The sequence below is a fragment of the Sabethes cyaneus genome, chromosome 2 (assembly GCF_943734655.1).
Source record: "Sabethes cyaneus chromosome 2, idSabCyanKW18_F2, whole genome shotgun sequence".
Taxonomy (NCBI): domain Eukaryota; kingdom Metazoa; phylum Arthropoda; class Insecta; order Diptera; family Culicidae; genus Sabethes; species Sabethes cyaneus.
Genome location: NC_071354.1, coordinates 128416840 through 128434185, shown reverse-complemented (window position 1 = coordinate 128434185; position 17346 = coordinate 128416840). Strand labels below are relative to the sequence as shown.

Here is a 17346-nt window from a genome sequence, read left to right as displayed (position 1 = left end):
TTGAATATTGTTAAAGTTATATGCTATGGCGGTTTTACCCCGTTAGTGGGCGTGTTTCACCCCGCATGGAAAAAATACTCTATTTTTTGGACGTGTTTCCAAATCGCAATAAAAAATAGAAAATCATTACAGATATTTATGTTTTTATTTTTTATATGTAGGTAATAGATCAATTGTTCATTTAAAGCAGATAAATTAGAAATTGAGCTACAACTTTTTTTTATACAGGTGGTTTTGCTTAGGCGGGCGGTCTTGCCCCGCTTACCCTTACGATAAACACTCACCGCGGTCTTTTTCGATATACGCGAATGCCATTCGGTATAACGTCAGCCCCTGCAATTTTTCAGTCGATCATAGATCAAATTCTGATGAACACACCAGGTGTTGCTTACCTGGATGATATTGTAGTGGGTGGAGCTAGCTACGATAAATGTCGGCAAAATTTGTTTATGGTCTTGCGCAAGCTAAATGACCATAATGTGAGAATTAATTTTTCAAAGTCTAGTTTCTTTGAATGTCAGATAGAATATCTAGGTCATTTGATTTCATCAGATGGTATTCGTCCTAGTGAGGTCAAGGTCAAGGCGATAGTCGACGCGCCGCCTCCAGAGAATGTTAGTCAACTCCAAGCGTATCTTGGGTTGCTCAATTACTATCACAGATTTCTGCCAAATCTGTCAATCGAACTTCGTCCCTTGTATAATTTACTGCAAAAAAACCAGAAATTTTTATGGTTATCGGAGTGTCAAGCCGCATTCGAAAAGACTAAGAAATTATTGTTGAATAACAATTTACTTGAGCCGTACGATCCTGTAAAGCCCATAGTTTTAGCTGTCGATGAGTGAGTGCTGTATTGTCTCACATGGTGAATCACGTAGAAAAATCTATTTGTTTCGCATCGTCTGCTCTCACCCCCGCTCAGAAGAATTATGCTCAAGTCCACAAAGAGGCTCTTGCAGTCATATTTGGTGTTACTAAATTCCACAAATACATATACGGTGCACCATTCAAGTTGGTCACTGACAACACAGGTATCAAGGAGATTTTCAGTCCAGCAAAAGGCACGTCTGCTATTGCTGCTGCTAGATTGCAACGATGGTCACTTATTTTAGCAAGCTATAATTACACCATCGAACATCGTCCCGGCAGACACATGAGTCATGCTGATGCACTGTCGCGTTTACCTTTACCCAGTCTAGCAGACGTAGATCATGTTGGTTTGGGTATACATTATTTTTCATCGAATGGCTCTGACGTTTTAAACTTAGATGTAATCCGTGATCATCAAAAATCAGATCCTATTTTGTCTCGCATTTTCGAATACGTCTCCTTTGGATGGCCTAAAACAGTAAATCAGTCAGTTAAATCGTATTGTCAAGTGAATTGTCATCTAGGAATCGATGAAGGAGTACTGTACTTCGATGACTAGTAACTATTCCAGATAGTCTAAAATCAAAAGTAATAGAACAGTTGCATTCGAACCACGATGGAATAGTTCGAATGAAAATGTTAGGTCGATCTTATGTCTGGTGGAAAAATTTTGATAAAGAGGTAGCTGAGTACGTACGAAAATGTAAAGTTTGCCAGCAACGCCAAACTGTGCCTAACGAAGTTGTTGAGTCGAAATGGCCAAAATGTGAACGTCCTTTTCAAAGGATTCATCTAGATTTGTGTTACCTTGAAAGAGATACCCTACTGGTAGTCGTAGACGGATATTCAAAGCTTATTGACGTACGCTTAATGAAAGGTTCGAATAGTTTGCAGATGATAGAGCAAGTTAAGTCGTTTTTCGCATACTTTGGCATAGCAGAAGAGGTCGTCACGGATAATGGTCCTCCCTTTAACTCGGATCTTTTCATAAAATTCCTCGAGGCAAATAACGTCAAGGTGTCAAAGTCTCCACCTTACCACCCCCAATCGAACGGATTGGCCGAGAGGGGTGTAAGAACGGTGAAAGATGTTTTAAAAAAATATCTCCTCGATGAAGAACAAAAGTCGCTATCAATATCGCGTAAGATCAACCGATTTCTCATAAACTACCGTAACACTCCATCGACTGTTACGAATAGAACACCGTCTTCTATGCTATTTTCATATACGCCGCGAACACTGATGAACATGATTAATCCACATAAAGTCGAATTAGAGCCCGTTCCTTCGAAACCTATCGTTCATGTTAAAAACAACAAACAAGTATCATCCGATATAAAGAAGTGGTTCAATGTCGGGGATAAAGTTCTATACCGAAATCACTTTAAGGATCTCGTGCGGTGGATCCCTGCAGTTGTCTTACAAAAGCTTAGTATCTTAACGTATTTAATCAGTGTCGAAGGAAACGTTAGAATGGTTCATGTGAATCAAATCCGATATTCTGGTTTGGCAGACAGATTTCATCCTTCCATGCCGGTTTTTCAACCCATTACAAATAGTGGCTGTAAAGGTAGCACTGGTAACCAGCAAGACGCCGTACCATCTGGCACTTTCACTCAGGATCAATCTCTGCCAACCAAAGAAAATACTCCTGAGAAAACTGATGAAAACAAGAAGGATGCCAAACGTCGTCGAAGCAAATCAAAATCTCCCAAGATGCGATGCTCAACACGGCTGAAAGGTCAGATCAGAAAGAAATATCCTAAATGATGTGAATTTGTATTTAGTATATAAGTATTGCAGTTTGTAATATTTCTACTATGTGCAAAAAAAAAAATTAAATCCGGGAGAGATTGTAGTATATCTAGTGAAGTTATAAAATATCAGTAGGATTTGGCTATAATATTTTTATAGCGGTCAGGCTAGCCAACTGAACGACTTCCGCTCGATCACTCTCTCTACGACCATCGAACAGTGCAGTCGCACCATTATAAGTATTATTAAAATATAAGTTTTGCTAATTAAAAGTGTGTTTCCTTTGTCTTCAAGACATTTCAATGATCTGATATAGTCCTACGTCACCCTTTCGTACAACTCTTAGGGCTGTATACCTGGTAGTTTTTAACACGAATTTTGGAATTTGGGCGGGTTTTCGCGGGTTCACTGCAGCTCGTTATAGAGATGTCGATGGGGTGGCCGTACTCGTTTCGCGATGTTGAACAGGGATGCCACATATAATTCTGTGCTTTGTGTTGAAAAAATCTGGCCTGCTGTACAGCGAGGAAAACTATCTGAGTAAAAATCAGTCCAATGCAAAGCAAGGAGACTGAAGGAGATGGAATGTCATTTTGCTGATTATTTCCGTCTCTTTCACTCTCACTGTAAGAGCTCAAAAATCTGTTTAACCTGCGTAATTGACGAAAATCTGTATTCTATGCATACAGATTCTGTACAGGGGATTTCTTTCAAATAGCTGTTAAACACAGAATAATCTGTGCATGTGGCGACCATGATGTTGAAGACAGCATCGAAACTTTCGGATCTGACGAAAGGCAGGATGCAAAAATGTGGATGAACCAGTTCGAAGCTATGGCGGGTACCGCTTACTGGAACAACGTTCAAAAGCTGATGTTCCACCATGAACCACCGTGACATACATTTGAAATGAAACAAATAATATATTGCAGCATGCAAAGTAGTGGAGATTGGCTGCGCATACCTGCGCCCAATCGTAAAGCCACTTACGATTTATTTGAAAAATAGATAAAAGCTGGAATAGCTCGAAAACCCAAAAGGGTAAAGCTACAATTCTTTCAGCAAAAAGATGTATTTTCATAGTATGTTAAACTTTGTGGAATCACAAAACTGTATAGAAATGAAAATAACCAAAAACAAACTTAAAAACTGGCATTAAGAGGATACATTAGTTTGTAGCACTATTACTTCTTTCCATTGAGAGATAGAAGTTTTCTTTCTTCGGCAAAAACTCCTTAAATAACATTTTATGCAACTTTTTGTTAGGAATTTTTTATTTTTAACTTTAAATTAAAAAGTTGAGTGGAATAATTTTTGACCACCCCCTTTATGCAAATTTTTTTGGTATAACAAAAAAGTACTTCGAAAAGCAAGAAACTTTTGTGAAGACACCAATGCAGAAGACTTAGTTGTTTCTACGCAAAACCTGATGTCCGCCTTTTTTAAATCCGTCCCACTGTGCGCCGCTTTACCCAGTTGGAAAAGGACGTAGTGAAAAAAAAATTTGTGAATGGATGGAAAGTGGAGTGATTCAGTCTTCCGAAAGCGATAACGCGAGTCCAGTAGTGGTCGTTCTCAAAAAAAATAAGATATAGGTGACGCAGGACTACGTAAGTCTCTTTGTAGTGATAGTGGCATGTATTCATGGTTGTAATTCGATTCTTCATGTATACATGCTATATGCAACATATATACATGCTACATGCGTTGTATGTAACATTTATCAAAGTAGTAACCTTGCATACGTTTAATTCTCAAAAGATTGTGCATAGGGGTCAGTCCCGGCGTAACGGTTAGCATTCACGCCTCCCACGCCGAGGACCCGGGTTCAAATCCCAACCCCGCAGAAGTCACGAATGACCCAAGCTGGTTAAAGTGACTATAATCAAAAAAAAAAAAAAAAAAAAAAAAGATTGTGCATTTGAAAACAATTTTACAAAATCAAGAACACAAACTATTGCTTTCCTGCTACCTTACTGAAATTAAAGATTGTTTTTATTATCCATGGTTTCCCACGTTGAAGGGATTTTACCAATTCAATCCTATTTTATCAACAGCACATCTTTTCACTACACTTCTAATGAAACGGCAAGCATGCGTATTCATACAGAGTCGTATTATAACCGAACACTACAGCTGTAGCACATTTTTCCAACAAGTTCGCCGAGGTTTAATCGTCTCGCAGTAAAGAATTTGCGATCTGTTGAGACAACGAACTTGTGTCATTTTTTCTGGCACACTTCCCTAACACAGACATCAAATTGGACTAGGTTTAATCGCGTTCGTAAGAAATCTGTTGGCACGGGGCTTTGTCACTCTTTCTGGCGTACTTCCCAAGCAAGGACATCAAAATGGTCTAGGTTTAATCGCGGTGTTAAGAAATCTTGTTGAAATAAGGAAGCTTGGTCACTTGTTTTGGCTTACTTCCCAAGTACAGATATCAAATTGGTATAGGTTTAGATCATCGTAAAGAACCTTCCAACCAATCACGAAGCGAGAATTCTGGTAAAACATAAGTTCATTATTTTCAATTTTTCAATAGTTCAACATCAAGAATCCATACTTTTCTTCATTTGGGTCAATTCTTGGAAGATTGTCGATCGATTGGTGTAAGAATATTGAAAATGGATCAGAAAACCGTTGAGCTATTAGCGCTCAAGACCTTTCATTTTTCGTGACGCTCGCATTTTTCGATTTTTTGGAATGACACCCTATCTCAAAACTTGCCGTAAGACGTAGTCCTACGTCAAAAGACGGGTCATATCGTGTTTGTGTAAATTATGGCGAAGTATACAAAAAAGTAGTGCGTGAAGTTTCCGATGCAAACGTGGAGGTGCAATTCGGTCGGTGGTCGGAGGTCCATGTTTACATGGCGCTCGATCTGAAAAAGTCGTACTTTCATATACCGGTAGATGAAAACAGTCGCAAATGCACCGCGTTCGTAACAAGTGATGGCAAGTACGAATTTTTTCGTGCTCCTTTCGGATTGTGTATTAGTGGCAATGCTTTCGGTCGATTCACTGCAGTGTTTAAAGACTTGAGTGATGGATCTATGATGGCATTTGTTGACGATGTTATTATTCCGTCTGAAAATGAAGAACAAGGACAACATTTGTTAACCCTCTCTGTCCCATGGTAGCACAGGTGCTCCATGACTTCCGATACTAAAATCGACCGATAAAATTTTTGAGGCATTCAAATATAGATATTTTGATTTTGTAACGTAGTAAAAACATTGTTTTACAAGGTGTATAGTTGCGTTTGACGAATTGTTAACTAATAGCTTTTTTACATGATCAAAAACTGTAAACCACCAAAACACCCCTGGGACAGAGAGGCTTAAAACGTGTGTTGAAGGTAGCAAAGGACGCGGGTTTGCTTGGCCAGTTTCTTCAGAAAGTTTATTCCGGCGTTCGCAAATATTGCTCGTCCGTTATTAGGTCGCAGATTCAAGATCGTTACTGACTGCATAACTTTCAAGGATTCGATGTCCAAGAAAAAGTTGAACGCTGAATTGCGCGCTGGGTTGTTAGCTTGGCGGAATTCGACTGTGAAGTTGAACATCATAATGGAGAAAAATGGCCTCACGTTGATGCACTCTCCAGAGCAAGTGTAATGGTTATGTCTGCACCGATTGTCGCGAACAATTATGTTGTTTGCAATAGTATTCTGTACGAGGGTGATGGCGAGTCCAGACGAATATTCGTTCCGGAATCAATGGAAGCAGAGATAATTCGACTAGCTCATGAACGAGGACATGGAATTTTGACAATAAATCAAAATTTCAGTCGCATTCTGTTTTAGTGCAAAAATTGATGGATGGAAGAATATTTAAATTAGTTACCTTTTTCTCTTCGAAATTTTCGAAAATTCTGACTTTCGGACCGGATTGTTAAATTTGTCGCTTGTTTTCCTTGCGTGTTGCAGATACTGGATTCTTTGGTTGTTGAGATGTCGTCGGTAAGATTTTAAGTCGTCAGATACCACCTGTTTCGCAACTATAAATTCTTCATTACTTCTAAAAAGATTTTCAGGAGGTCCTGCGTTGAGACCGGTAGTTCTTAAGATGCTAAATTCATTTTGATGTTGGTGTCCGTCACATCTTCGTAGCAGAACGTCGGTTCTTTGTCGTGCATCTATGCCAGGTAAAGACGAATGATATACATAATTTTCGGATCTCGCAACCCCACCTTCAGGAAAAGTCAGTCTCCGCCAGCTGATTGCTGCGTTAAGCTGACGATAGGTGGACCCATCGGGTTGAGTGTTCAGGTAGATGTTGAGTGTAAAGATATTGACGTAGTGTTATTTCCCGCTGGGGATGATCCAGTTTCAGTTCCGTCGTGTTTTGACTGGTGGCCCGAGCGGTAAGGGTTTAGGGTTACACCCTTTTGAAAGTTAATGAACTTTGGCACTAAAGGGCTTGTAATCGGTTGGTCTGAGGTTGATAGTGGACCAGAATTTCGCGAAGGGTTGGCTCACAATTGATTTGAGGAGCGTCGACTCTTTCAATCGAGAGTGCCATGTTAGTTGTTAGGGTTGATAGTACTTACTTACTTATTCAGCCGAGAGCCGGGGTGGCTCTTGTCGTATCAAGAATTCCTCTCCATTGTACTCGGTCCTGGGCTACTCGTCGCCAATTCGTTGTGCGTCTCGACACACGCAAGTCGGCTTCAACCTGGTCGAACCATCTAGCACGTTGAGCCCCTCTATTCTTGGTGCCGGTGGGGTTCTTGAAGAGAACGGATTTCACTACACAGTCATCCGGCATCCTTGCGACGTGGTCGACCCACCGTAGTCTCCCAACTTTTGCCAGGTGTACGATGGGAATCTCTCCAAGCAGTGCCTGTAGCTCGCGATTCATACGTCTCCGCTTTCCGTCTGTACTCCGCCAAAAATAGTCCGCAACATCTTTCGTTCAAAAACGGCAAGTGCACCTATGTCTTCCGTAAGTAAAGTTACTGTCTCAAGTCCGTAGAGGACTACCGGTCTGATTAGCGTTTTGTACATCGTCAGCTATGTGCGGCGACGTATGCTCCTTGATCGAAACGTCTTGCGAAGGAAAAAGTAGGCTCGATTTCCAGCTTGAATGCGTCGTTGGATCTCCTTACTCGTATTATTGTCGGCGGTGACCAGAGATCCCAAATATACGAACTTATCAACCACTTCCAGTTCATCGCCGTTAATAGTCACTCTCCGTGGGAGGCAAACGTTGCTTTCTCGGGAGCCTCTTCCTACCATATGTTTGGTTTTCAACGCATTAATTTGTAACCCTATCCTCCTAGCCTCCGTTTTTAGTCTGGCGTAGATTACCTCCGCCGTCCCACGGTTTCTAGTAATGATGTCGAGGTCGTCTGCAAAGGCTAGGAGTTGGCTACTCTTACTGAAGATCGTTCCCCTCGTTTCGATGCCCGCTCGTCGGATTACACCTTCAATAGCGATATTGAATAACATACAGGACAGTCCATCCCCCCTTGCCGTAACCCTCTGCGCGATTCGAAAGGGCTCGAGAGTGTCCCTGAAACGCGCACGTAGCACATCACTCGTTCCAGAGTAGCTTTGATCAGCCGCGTCAGTTTGTGCGGAAAACCGTACTCGTGTATTATCTGCCATAGCTGTTCGCGTTCAACGGTATCGTATGCTGCTCTGAAATCCACGAAAATATGATGCGTGGGCACGTTGTACTCTCGACGTTTCTGAAGGATTTGTCGAAGAGTAAAAATTTGATCCGTAGTAGCACGGGCCCCCATAAAGCCCGCCTGATACTGCCCTACGAATTCTCTTGCTATTGGGGATAGACGACGCAACAAAATCTGGGAGAGCACCTTGTAGGCGGTGTTGACCAGCGTAATGCCGCGGTAGTTACAGCAGTCTAGCCGGTCGCCCTTTACGTTGATGAAACAGACTACGTCTTCCATTCACTCCTCCGGTAGTTTCTCTTCGTCCCAAATCCTTGAAATCAGCCAGTGAAGTGCCGTTACTAGCGGTTCTTGGCCATTTTTGAAGAGTTCTGCCTGGAGTCGGTCCTTTCCGGCGGCTCTATTATTCTTCAGCAGACCGATTTCTCGTCGGATCTCTTCGAGATCGGGAGCCGGGAGTTCATCGAAGAACTGCTTCCATCTGTCGATCACCTCGCGCTCGTTTGTGATTAGATCCCCTCCCTTGGCCCTACACATGTCAGGATTTGGTGTGTGGGCCTTACGAGTTTGGTTCACCTTCTCGTAAAACTTGCGGGTATCATTAGCCCAGCATAGTTGTTCAAACTCCTCACGATCTCTGCCCTCCTTCTGGCGCTTTTTCCTCCTCAGGATCGTGGTCAACTCATTCCTCGCTCGTCGATACTTGGCCAAATTCTCTCTCGTGGATATGGTCAGATAGTTTTCCCAAGCTCTTTTTTCCTCTCTATCGCTTCTTGGCATTCCCCGTCAAACCAATCATTTCGTGCACTCGCGGTTTCCACACCTAGCACAGCGGTTGCGGCCTCGTTGACGGCCGAGCGTATCCTAAAAAGCAAAGTCGTGGGCTTAAAACCGTCATTAGACATTACCCTTCTTTATCGACAGACTTCGCAGCCGGCTGTTTAGAGTAGAGGAAAATTACGGGGCCAGTGTAACGATCCTACTGACTCTATCAAGCAAGCACCGTCTAGCCGAGATTCGAACATGCGACGACTGGCTTGTTAGACCAGCATCGTACCTCGAAGCTAAGTAGGTGTATCCTACTCCATTCGTTTTCGAGGGTCGAAGCATCTAGCTCCACAGAGGAAGGCAGAGCTTCATCCAGTACGCGCGCGTAGTTTTCGGCAGTTCGCGGGTTGTCTAGTTGCCGAATGTTTAGCCGAGGAGGGCGACTTTGTCGCGAAGTATAAACCGTCGTAGGCTTGATAGTCGTTCGTCCAAATAAATTGTTATTTTTGGGAAATCATTGCCTTTACTTTGTTGATGCCGGTTATAGTCGTGAACGCTTGTGAGTCACTATTATTTTTTTCCTATGCCCTCACCTGATACTAATTAGTCGGATACGATTATAGGTTTCTTGTAAAATCACCCGAACACTATGAATTCGAAATTGTTTCTTATAAATAGACATTTTTAATACTAATAGTAATCTATGTCATGGCACGTACCAAAAGCGCTTATTTTATGTCTCTTAAAGGTCATGTGACCAAGTTTATGATCAAATTCCTTTAACCGTTATGTGTTCGACAGGGTACCCGGGTACCTTTTCAGCTTTCAAAGTACGAAATTCTAAAGTTTTCTTTGATCAAGGATACTGAAACTCTGTGATATCTAAGAACTAGTTGAATTGCAACTTTTCATAAAATAAGTTTTCATGTAGCACTTAAGGTGGTGGTATGGGGGGGCTTCGAATTTTTTTACCCCTTAAATGCTCGACAAGGGTACCCGGGTACCCACAAATTGAAACGCTTGTAACTTTGGCAATTTTTGACCGATTCGGACACTTTTACCACAAAAAGATTCAGGAACTTATCCACTTCCAGTGTGGTTATAACAGAGCCGGAAGTGGTTCATCTGGTTCCCGGAAATCCGGCAGTCCGAGGATGTGTTCCGGAATTAAAGCACTTTTTATATTTTTGGATATGGGTTTCTAAATTCATGAAATTACTCCAGAAGGTCATTTTCTATTATTTTGATTCTATCTAATGATTTTGCCACGGCATGGCCATTCCGGAACATATTCCCGTGGGGCTTCACAGTTGTCCAAAACCAAAAATATGTGCGCATTAGAGTTTTGAGTGGGAAAACTTGATTTTAGGTTTATGGAACCTTTGGGAGAGTTTCTTGGAATTAAAAGTTCTATCGTATGGTGAAATTCAAATTTTGAATAATTCCCTTAAAAGGGAAATAAAAAATTTATTTTTCTGCAGCCTCAATATAACACATTGATGAGTTCTGCAAAGTTTTAGAGCATATTATTACAAGAAATTTTGCTGAAGACCGTAAGCTTCCATCTCTTCAACGAAAATAGAAAAATCCTATTTCTTAGATGTGAATCGTCAAAATCAGTTTTTCTATTTTAGCTTTTTTTTGTAGTTGTTGTTGTATGACTTTTTCATGTTTTATAAAGTTGTACAAATAGCAAAGATACACAACTTTGCCGAATTTAGTATACCTCTATCTTTGTTTAGGAACTGTAAAACTTTTGTTATAATACATACATCCCTCCTGTCTATAATTACATCCAAAAATATAAAAAGTGCTTTAATTCCGGAACACATCCTCGGACTGCCCGATTTCCGGGAACCAGATGAACCACTTCCGGCTCTGTTATAACCACACTGGAAGTGGATAAGTTCCTGAATCTTTTTGTGGTAAAAGTGTCCGAATCGGTCAAAAATTGCCAAAGTTACAAGCGTTTCAATTTGTGGGTACACGGGTACCCTTGTCGAGCACTTAAAGGTGTTTTTTTTGTCGAACACATAACGGTTAAAATTCGTTCCGGGCATGAACCTGAAAGGAACACTTGCCGGTTGGAATATGATAAAATTGTTTATTCATGTGGTTTTATAGAACATGGTTTTGGATACACCATTAAATATTCACGTACTACCGAGTATTACGAAGGTCTTTGCCGTTTCACTTTCCTCTCAGTTATAAAAGTTCTTTGGTATTTACTGACTAGAGTTCAGAACAAAATATTTTTATATTTTATATGTTCTTTACACTTCAGACTTTATCTCGGATTCGTCACCAAGAACGACACAAAAACCAATTCTAGAAATCTCAACGGACCAAGGATCTAAAATACAGCTTCCGTGCAATGTTCAGGGAAACCCTCAACCTGTGTTTACGTGAGTATATTTGATTGATTATAAATAATATGTTTTGAGAGTAATTGATAGATTTGTTTTGACTTATTTTCTCAAACTATAATTACGAACATGCCGTATAAATTTTTGTTGGATCGCTTCAGTTTTTTAAATACCGTGTTGTTAATAAGAAACCAATACCTACTTAATACCTATTATTCCCCAGCCCTAGAGTGACTATATACAGAGTGGCGACAACTCATCCCAAATGTATGCAATGCGGTTTTTCCAAGGTTTTTCTTTTTCTTTCCTGCATACGCGTTGGATAGGTCGTCTGCTCGATTGGAATGACACTGACAGATAATTATCATTCCAATTTTGACATTGCCGCCACTCTGTACATATAGTCACTCTACTCAGCCCTACTTAGGGTCAGAGCTCCATAAATACAGATATTTGTGCATGCATACATTTGGGACCCTACCGTTTTCTCCGGAGTATTTAATTTTCTCGATATAATCTTTTAAATAACATAAATAGTTTATGGACTACTTTAAAATTCAGGAACATTAGTAGAGCCAGAAATCACAGCAACTGAAATAATTGATGGGTCCTAAATTTACGTATGCACAAATACCTGTATTTGTGGCAGCTCTGCTTAGGGTTGTTGATATTATATCGATATTTGATATTATCGATTTTCTGCCCTTGAAATATTGATATATCAGGCCGATATTGAGCTGACCGATATTATCAATATTTTGATATTTGGCCACGATATTGTTCTTACCGTTTCTAATAAAACACGTTGCACAACTTTTTGACAGCCTAACATCGTCGTAAAATTTGCACTTGCGACGATTTCTTCCGCGACGGTTACAATTCATCATGTTCGAAAGGGTGGGAAATTTACAATATTTTTATTTTTTATACGGACTTCCAATAACTGTACACAGCTGTACTTGCCAGTGATGTCAACCTAATTCTGTACTTCGAAGGATCTGTTTCATATCATTTGGTTAATATTCATCGGAATAGAGAAATAGTATATATGATGCTAATCGACACGTCCCCTAAATCTAGTAAGGAAATGTTATTGCGTGAGAAAAGACAAAAATATTTCCTGTCCCCTTTTCAACACCAGAAAATTACAAAATCAACATCGCTAGTATAGCCAACATCAACCGCATCTTATTATTTGCATTTATGTGACAGCTCATGTCGTTCAATTTCGTTTCAGCGTTTTTCCATTTTATGTACGATAAATATTTTAGATTTTACCATCAATAAGTTCATCATACCTGTTCCTCACGGCAAGTTTGAAAAGGTTTTTAAATCATTTAGCTCTGTTAACGCCAATAGACCAGCCGGCTTTGTTGAATTTCATACAAAGAAATGCGAACTTTTTATCCCGTTGTCTTGTCACAAACAGCAATTAAATTTTGTGTAGAAACCATAAGTAACGCAGTAACGTTTTAATTTTTTTAGCAAAGCGAAATTTTTTTGTGAATACTGATCGCTGATATTTTTCACCCGGTTTTTTACCTACCCGTCCGTCAGTCTGTTCGAGGAGATCAATGTGGTGCATGCCGAGTTTAATGTAATAAAAGATTAGGTGCTGCATGCAAAGTTAAATGTTAGTAGATAAACGTGCGATTTCACGTTAACGGATTTTGATGCCTTTGGCACACTTATTCCTTGAATTACAACGAAAACATGCGTAGAATGCATCGAGATCATAAAAGTAAAACCACACTATTTCGTGGGATTACGCAGTTTTGAAGTTTCGGGGTTTTTGCAATATCGATATAACTATCGATATCCGGCCTAAATATCGATGACAATATCGCGGAGCGTCAAAATATCGATATTGCTGATATCGATATTTTTTCTAGAATATCAACATAACACAGTTGTTTATGGTTTTTTATTGTTTATTTGTTTATTGTATTCTTCTAACATACTGTCTTAAAATGAATAAAAATACTACAATTTTCACAGAGCAAAAACGTCAGATTTAGTTATTATCAATTTCCCACCCTTTCGTACGCGATGAATTATAACCGTCGAGGGCGAAACCGTCGCCAGAATCGTCGCGGGGGCAAATATCGTTTATTTTGTCAAGTAAATCAATAGCTTACGTGCTAGACATATATATATATATTATATATATTATATATATTATATATATATATTATATACAATATATATTTATAACTTACATACAGCCAAGATTCTTTCTGCGACGATTTCAAGCTATCAAAAAAGTGAGCAGCGCGTTTTGTTACCAAAGAAACGGGCAATATTCTACGTGAGAAAGTGCTGGACTTTCACCAAACTCGAACAAGTCTTCAACAGAGGCTAAAGCACGTATCATCGATGACATCGGCTAAGGTAAGGGCTAAGCTATTCATATTATCTGAGGCTCCCAGATGTCGTAGCTTATTCAGAAATATGCGATGGTCAATTCTATCTAAGGCTGGTTTGAGGTCAGTATAAACCACGTCAACCTGAGCTTTCGATTCAATTTGTGTGAAACAAGTGATCGTGAAATTCAGTAAATTCGTGGTTACGGATCGGCCAGGTATAAAACCATGTTGATCTGGAGAGATAATGCATTTCACGCCAGAAAGAATACTTTGCGAGACAATTATCTCGAATACATTCAAGCCGTTTTTTACGCGAAAGATACGTCCCGCGTAAATTCCGAAATTCGCGTAAAAAAACCCGCATAAATTCCAAAATTCGCGTAAAAAAAACCAAAATTTCGCGTAAAAAAACTTTGTGGATTTCAACACTACGCGAACAAATAGACGTTTTGAGCACATCCGCGTAAATTCCGAAAATCGCGTAAAAAACCGCGTAAATTCCGAAAATCGCGTAAAAAAAACCGCGTAAATTTCGAAATTCGCATAAAAAAAACCGCGTTAATTCCGAAAATCGCGTAAAAACTCCGGAAATTCCGAAATTCGCGTAAAAAAAACCGCGTAAATTCCGAAACTCGCGTAGAAAAAACCGCGTAAATTCCGAAATTCGCGTAAATATAGTCGCGTAAAAAGCGACTTCATTGTAATTTCGATGCTGCCGAAACACTAGTAATTCCACGATAATCACGAATATTTCTTCTGTCACCTTTCTTGAATACGGGGGACATAAGCGATTACTTTCAGATTTTTGGAAATTTACGCTGTTCGAAAGAGCTGTTAAATATCAGGCTGAGTGGATAAACAAGCGATGTAGCGCAACGGCGATAAACGACAGCAGGAATGCCATCAGGACCAGGAGAAAAAGAATTCTTTATTTTGTCGATTGCAGCCAAGATCGAGGGTTGAGTAATCTGGACTGTATCCAAATCAACGGTTTTAGCAGGAACATCAACAGTTGCTTGTTCAATTTTTTGGTATAAAGCAACGTCCGATGCAAAAACAGAAGGAAAGAAATTTGCAAACTGTTCGCAGGTTTCCGATTCCGAAAACGACACGTAAGTGACGGTATAGCTAAATTTTTCCTCTTTGAGTTGACAAAGTTCCAGAAGCATTTTGGATTGTTCCTCAAATTAGATTGTACGCGCAGTACATAGCCGTGAGTTTAGTTTTCGATAGGCGTTGCTAGAAGACCGAAATGCATTCTTTGATTCAGCAGAACGATAACGCCGAAGTCGACGCTGATGAGCATTACGCACTCGTATTGATTTTCTCAATTTAGCGGTGCTCCATGCTGAAGAGTTGCGACGTCTGCTAACCGGTACGTTCAATGCCAACCATTCACAAATGTATGAACAAAAACTTTCAACCATATCATCTACGTCACTATAGTTGAGTATTGTGTTCCAATTTAATCCTGACATCGACTGAATCAGAATTAGTGAAGACCAGGTCAAGAGTTCGGTTGAGATGATTGTGTAGTGAATTTTGCTGGTAAAGGTTCAAAAAATCCATTCCATCAATATGTAAGCGTGCTGCTACACGGTGTAAACATGCTAGTATTGCAGGAAGTGGCACTGCCGTCGTTAATGGACCAATGCAAGTGTGGTTGATTGTAATCACCACATATTAGTACGGCTTCATTTGGTGCTGCATTATCACATATTTCGCGGATCGATGCAATGTGTTCTTCGAAAGCTGCAACCTCACGGCTTTTGTGCGGCGGCAAATAAACAGCACACAACGAAAATTTCCTTCCACGAATTGTGGTCGTAACACATACCTGCTCAATTGTAGAGCCGTTGCGTGTCTTGATGGCCGAGCTGACGTATTTAGCAGCGACTGCAATTAGAACTCCTCCAAAACTAGTCTTATGGCTGTTGCGGGATAAACGGTCGCAGCGGAAAACATTGAAAGCGGAGCAAACAGTTGCATAGAGTTGATGCCATTATTCAAGCCAGATTCAGTTAAAATGATGACGTCATAACCGCAGTCGATTGAAGCTAGGAATAACTCGTCGATTTTTGTCGTTAATCCCCTCGCATTTTGATAGTAGATCCATATCTCATCAGTACAAGATTCGTACGTACAACAAATAAATGCCAGATTGTCTACAATAACGGAAGAATACTCGCCATTGGCAGAAACCCGAGGATTTCTACCGTCCACATCCAATTGCATTAATAAAACATCATTTAAAGCAGTAACCCAGGGGTTTCCACCGTCCAAAGTTGAAAGCATATTTGTAATGCCATCTAAATTACGTCGGGCGGGTTTATACCAGTGATCGGTATACCTCCATATCTGTTTTTTGGCATATTGATCAATTCCCGAAACATTAATCCAAACGGCCATGAAGATGGAAGCAGCGCCAGTTGTTTGAAATCCGGGACCAGACCAATATTGAATGACATAAAGGTCAATTTTGAAGTATCTGCTCCCATAGCTACCAGCGAATGACATCAACAGAACCATCGTCATCAAAGTCAAGGCAGCGAGAAACGACTTTCCCAACATCAGCGTCGGTTATTCTTGGGTGATGGGTACCGGATGGGTACAACCACCACCGAGATTGTGGCGGAGCACAAAAGTAACTATTACTTCGTTCGACAACTCGCGGCCGCAGAACATGTGGCCTATCCCACCCCCCTCCATCATCCTTAAAACTGGTAGTTTATACACGGTATAATATTCTTCTTCTTCTTCAGCACCATAGAGCCGGGGTGGCTCGTGCTGTTTCAAGCACTCGTCTCCATTCAACTCGGTCTTGGGCCACTCGTCGCCAATTTCCTAGTCGTCTCATTAGTTGCAAATCGCTTTCGACCTGGTCGAGCCAACGTGCACGTTGGGCCCCCCTGTTCCTGGTGCCGGTGGGGTTGTTGAAGAGGACTATTTTCGTCGCACTGTCGTCCGGCATCCTTACGACGTGTCCGGCCCACCGTAGCCTGCTAACTTTCGCTAGATGTACGATGGGAGTCTCCCCAAGCAGTGCCTGTAGCTCGTGATTCATACGCCTCACAGTGGTTGGAAATCTTAAAAACCCGGCCAAAACCTCCAAAATCGAAAGTTATCATTCATGACATATTCTGACATAATTACACGTAGAATAAGTCATTTTATCATATCCTGTAATATCAACTATCGATAATGTAGATTTGTGGTTTGGCGTACTGTCAAACGTCAGTGTATGAGAGACTCTTCGCTAGTGCGGCTTGCATACGTTTTGTGGCTCTCGGCAATAACGCATGTGGTTCGTTATCGCATTATCAACTAACAATCAACCAAAATGGATAACGTTTCTGAAGGAATGTAGTTCATTAGCGTTATAAGGGAATTCAGTTTTTTCGTTATATACAAACTTTTACAACGCTTAAAGTTTCCTTCGCAAATGCTAATTTTTTCAATTAGCGCGCGCAATGAAATTGGCATTTACTTTTTGTGCCGCGAGGTGCCGTCGAATGTTAAATGTTTTTGTGAGCGTCAGATTGTGACGGTTCGAAGGGTGTGTAGCTTTTTTGCAACTATTTGCAA

The 17346-nt window shown here is 40.6% G+C and overlaps 1 protein-coding gene across 1 annotated transcript in view; it reads left to right on the top strand.

The window, feature by feature from the left end:
* Nucleotides 1-17346, top strand: part of LOC128735978 (cell adhesion molecule Dscam2) — a 468886-nt gene that overhangs the window by 37138 nt on the left and 414402 nt on the right. Inside the window, exon 5 of the mRNA XM_053830464.1 lies at nt 11314-11434. Coding sequence (XP_053686439.1) covers nt 11314-11434 — 121 coding nt within the window. The remainder of the gene's footprint in view (nt 1-11313; nt 11435-17346) is intronic.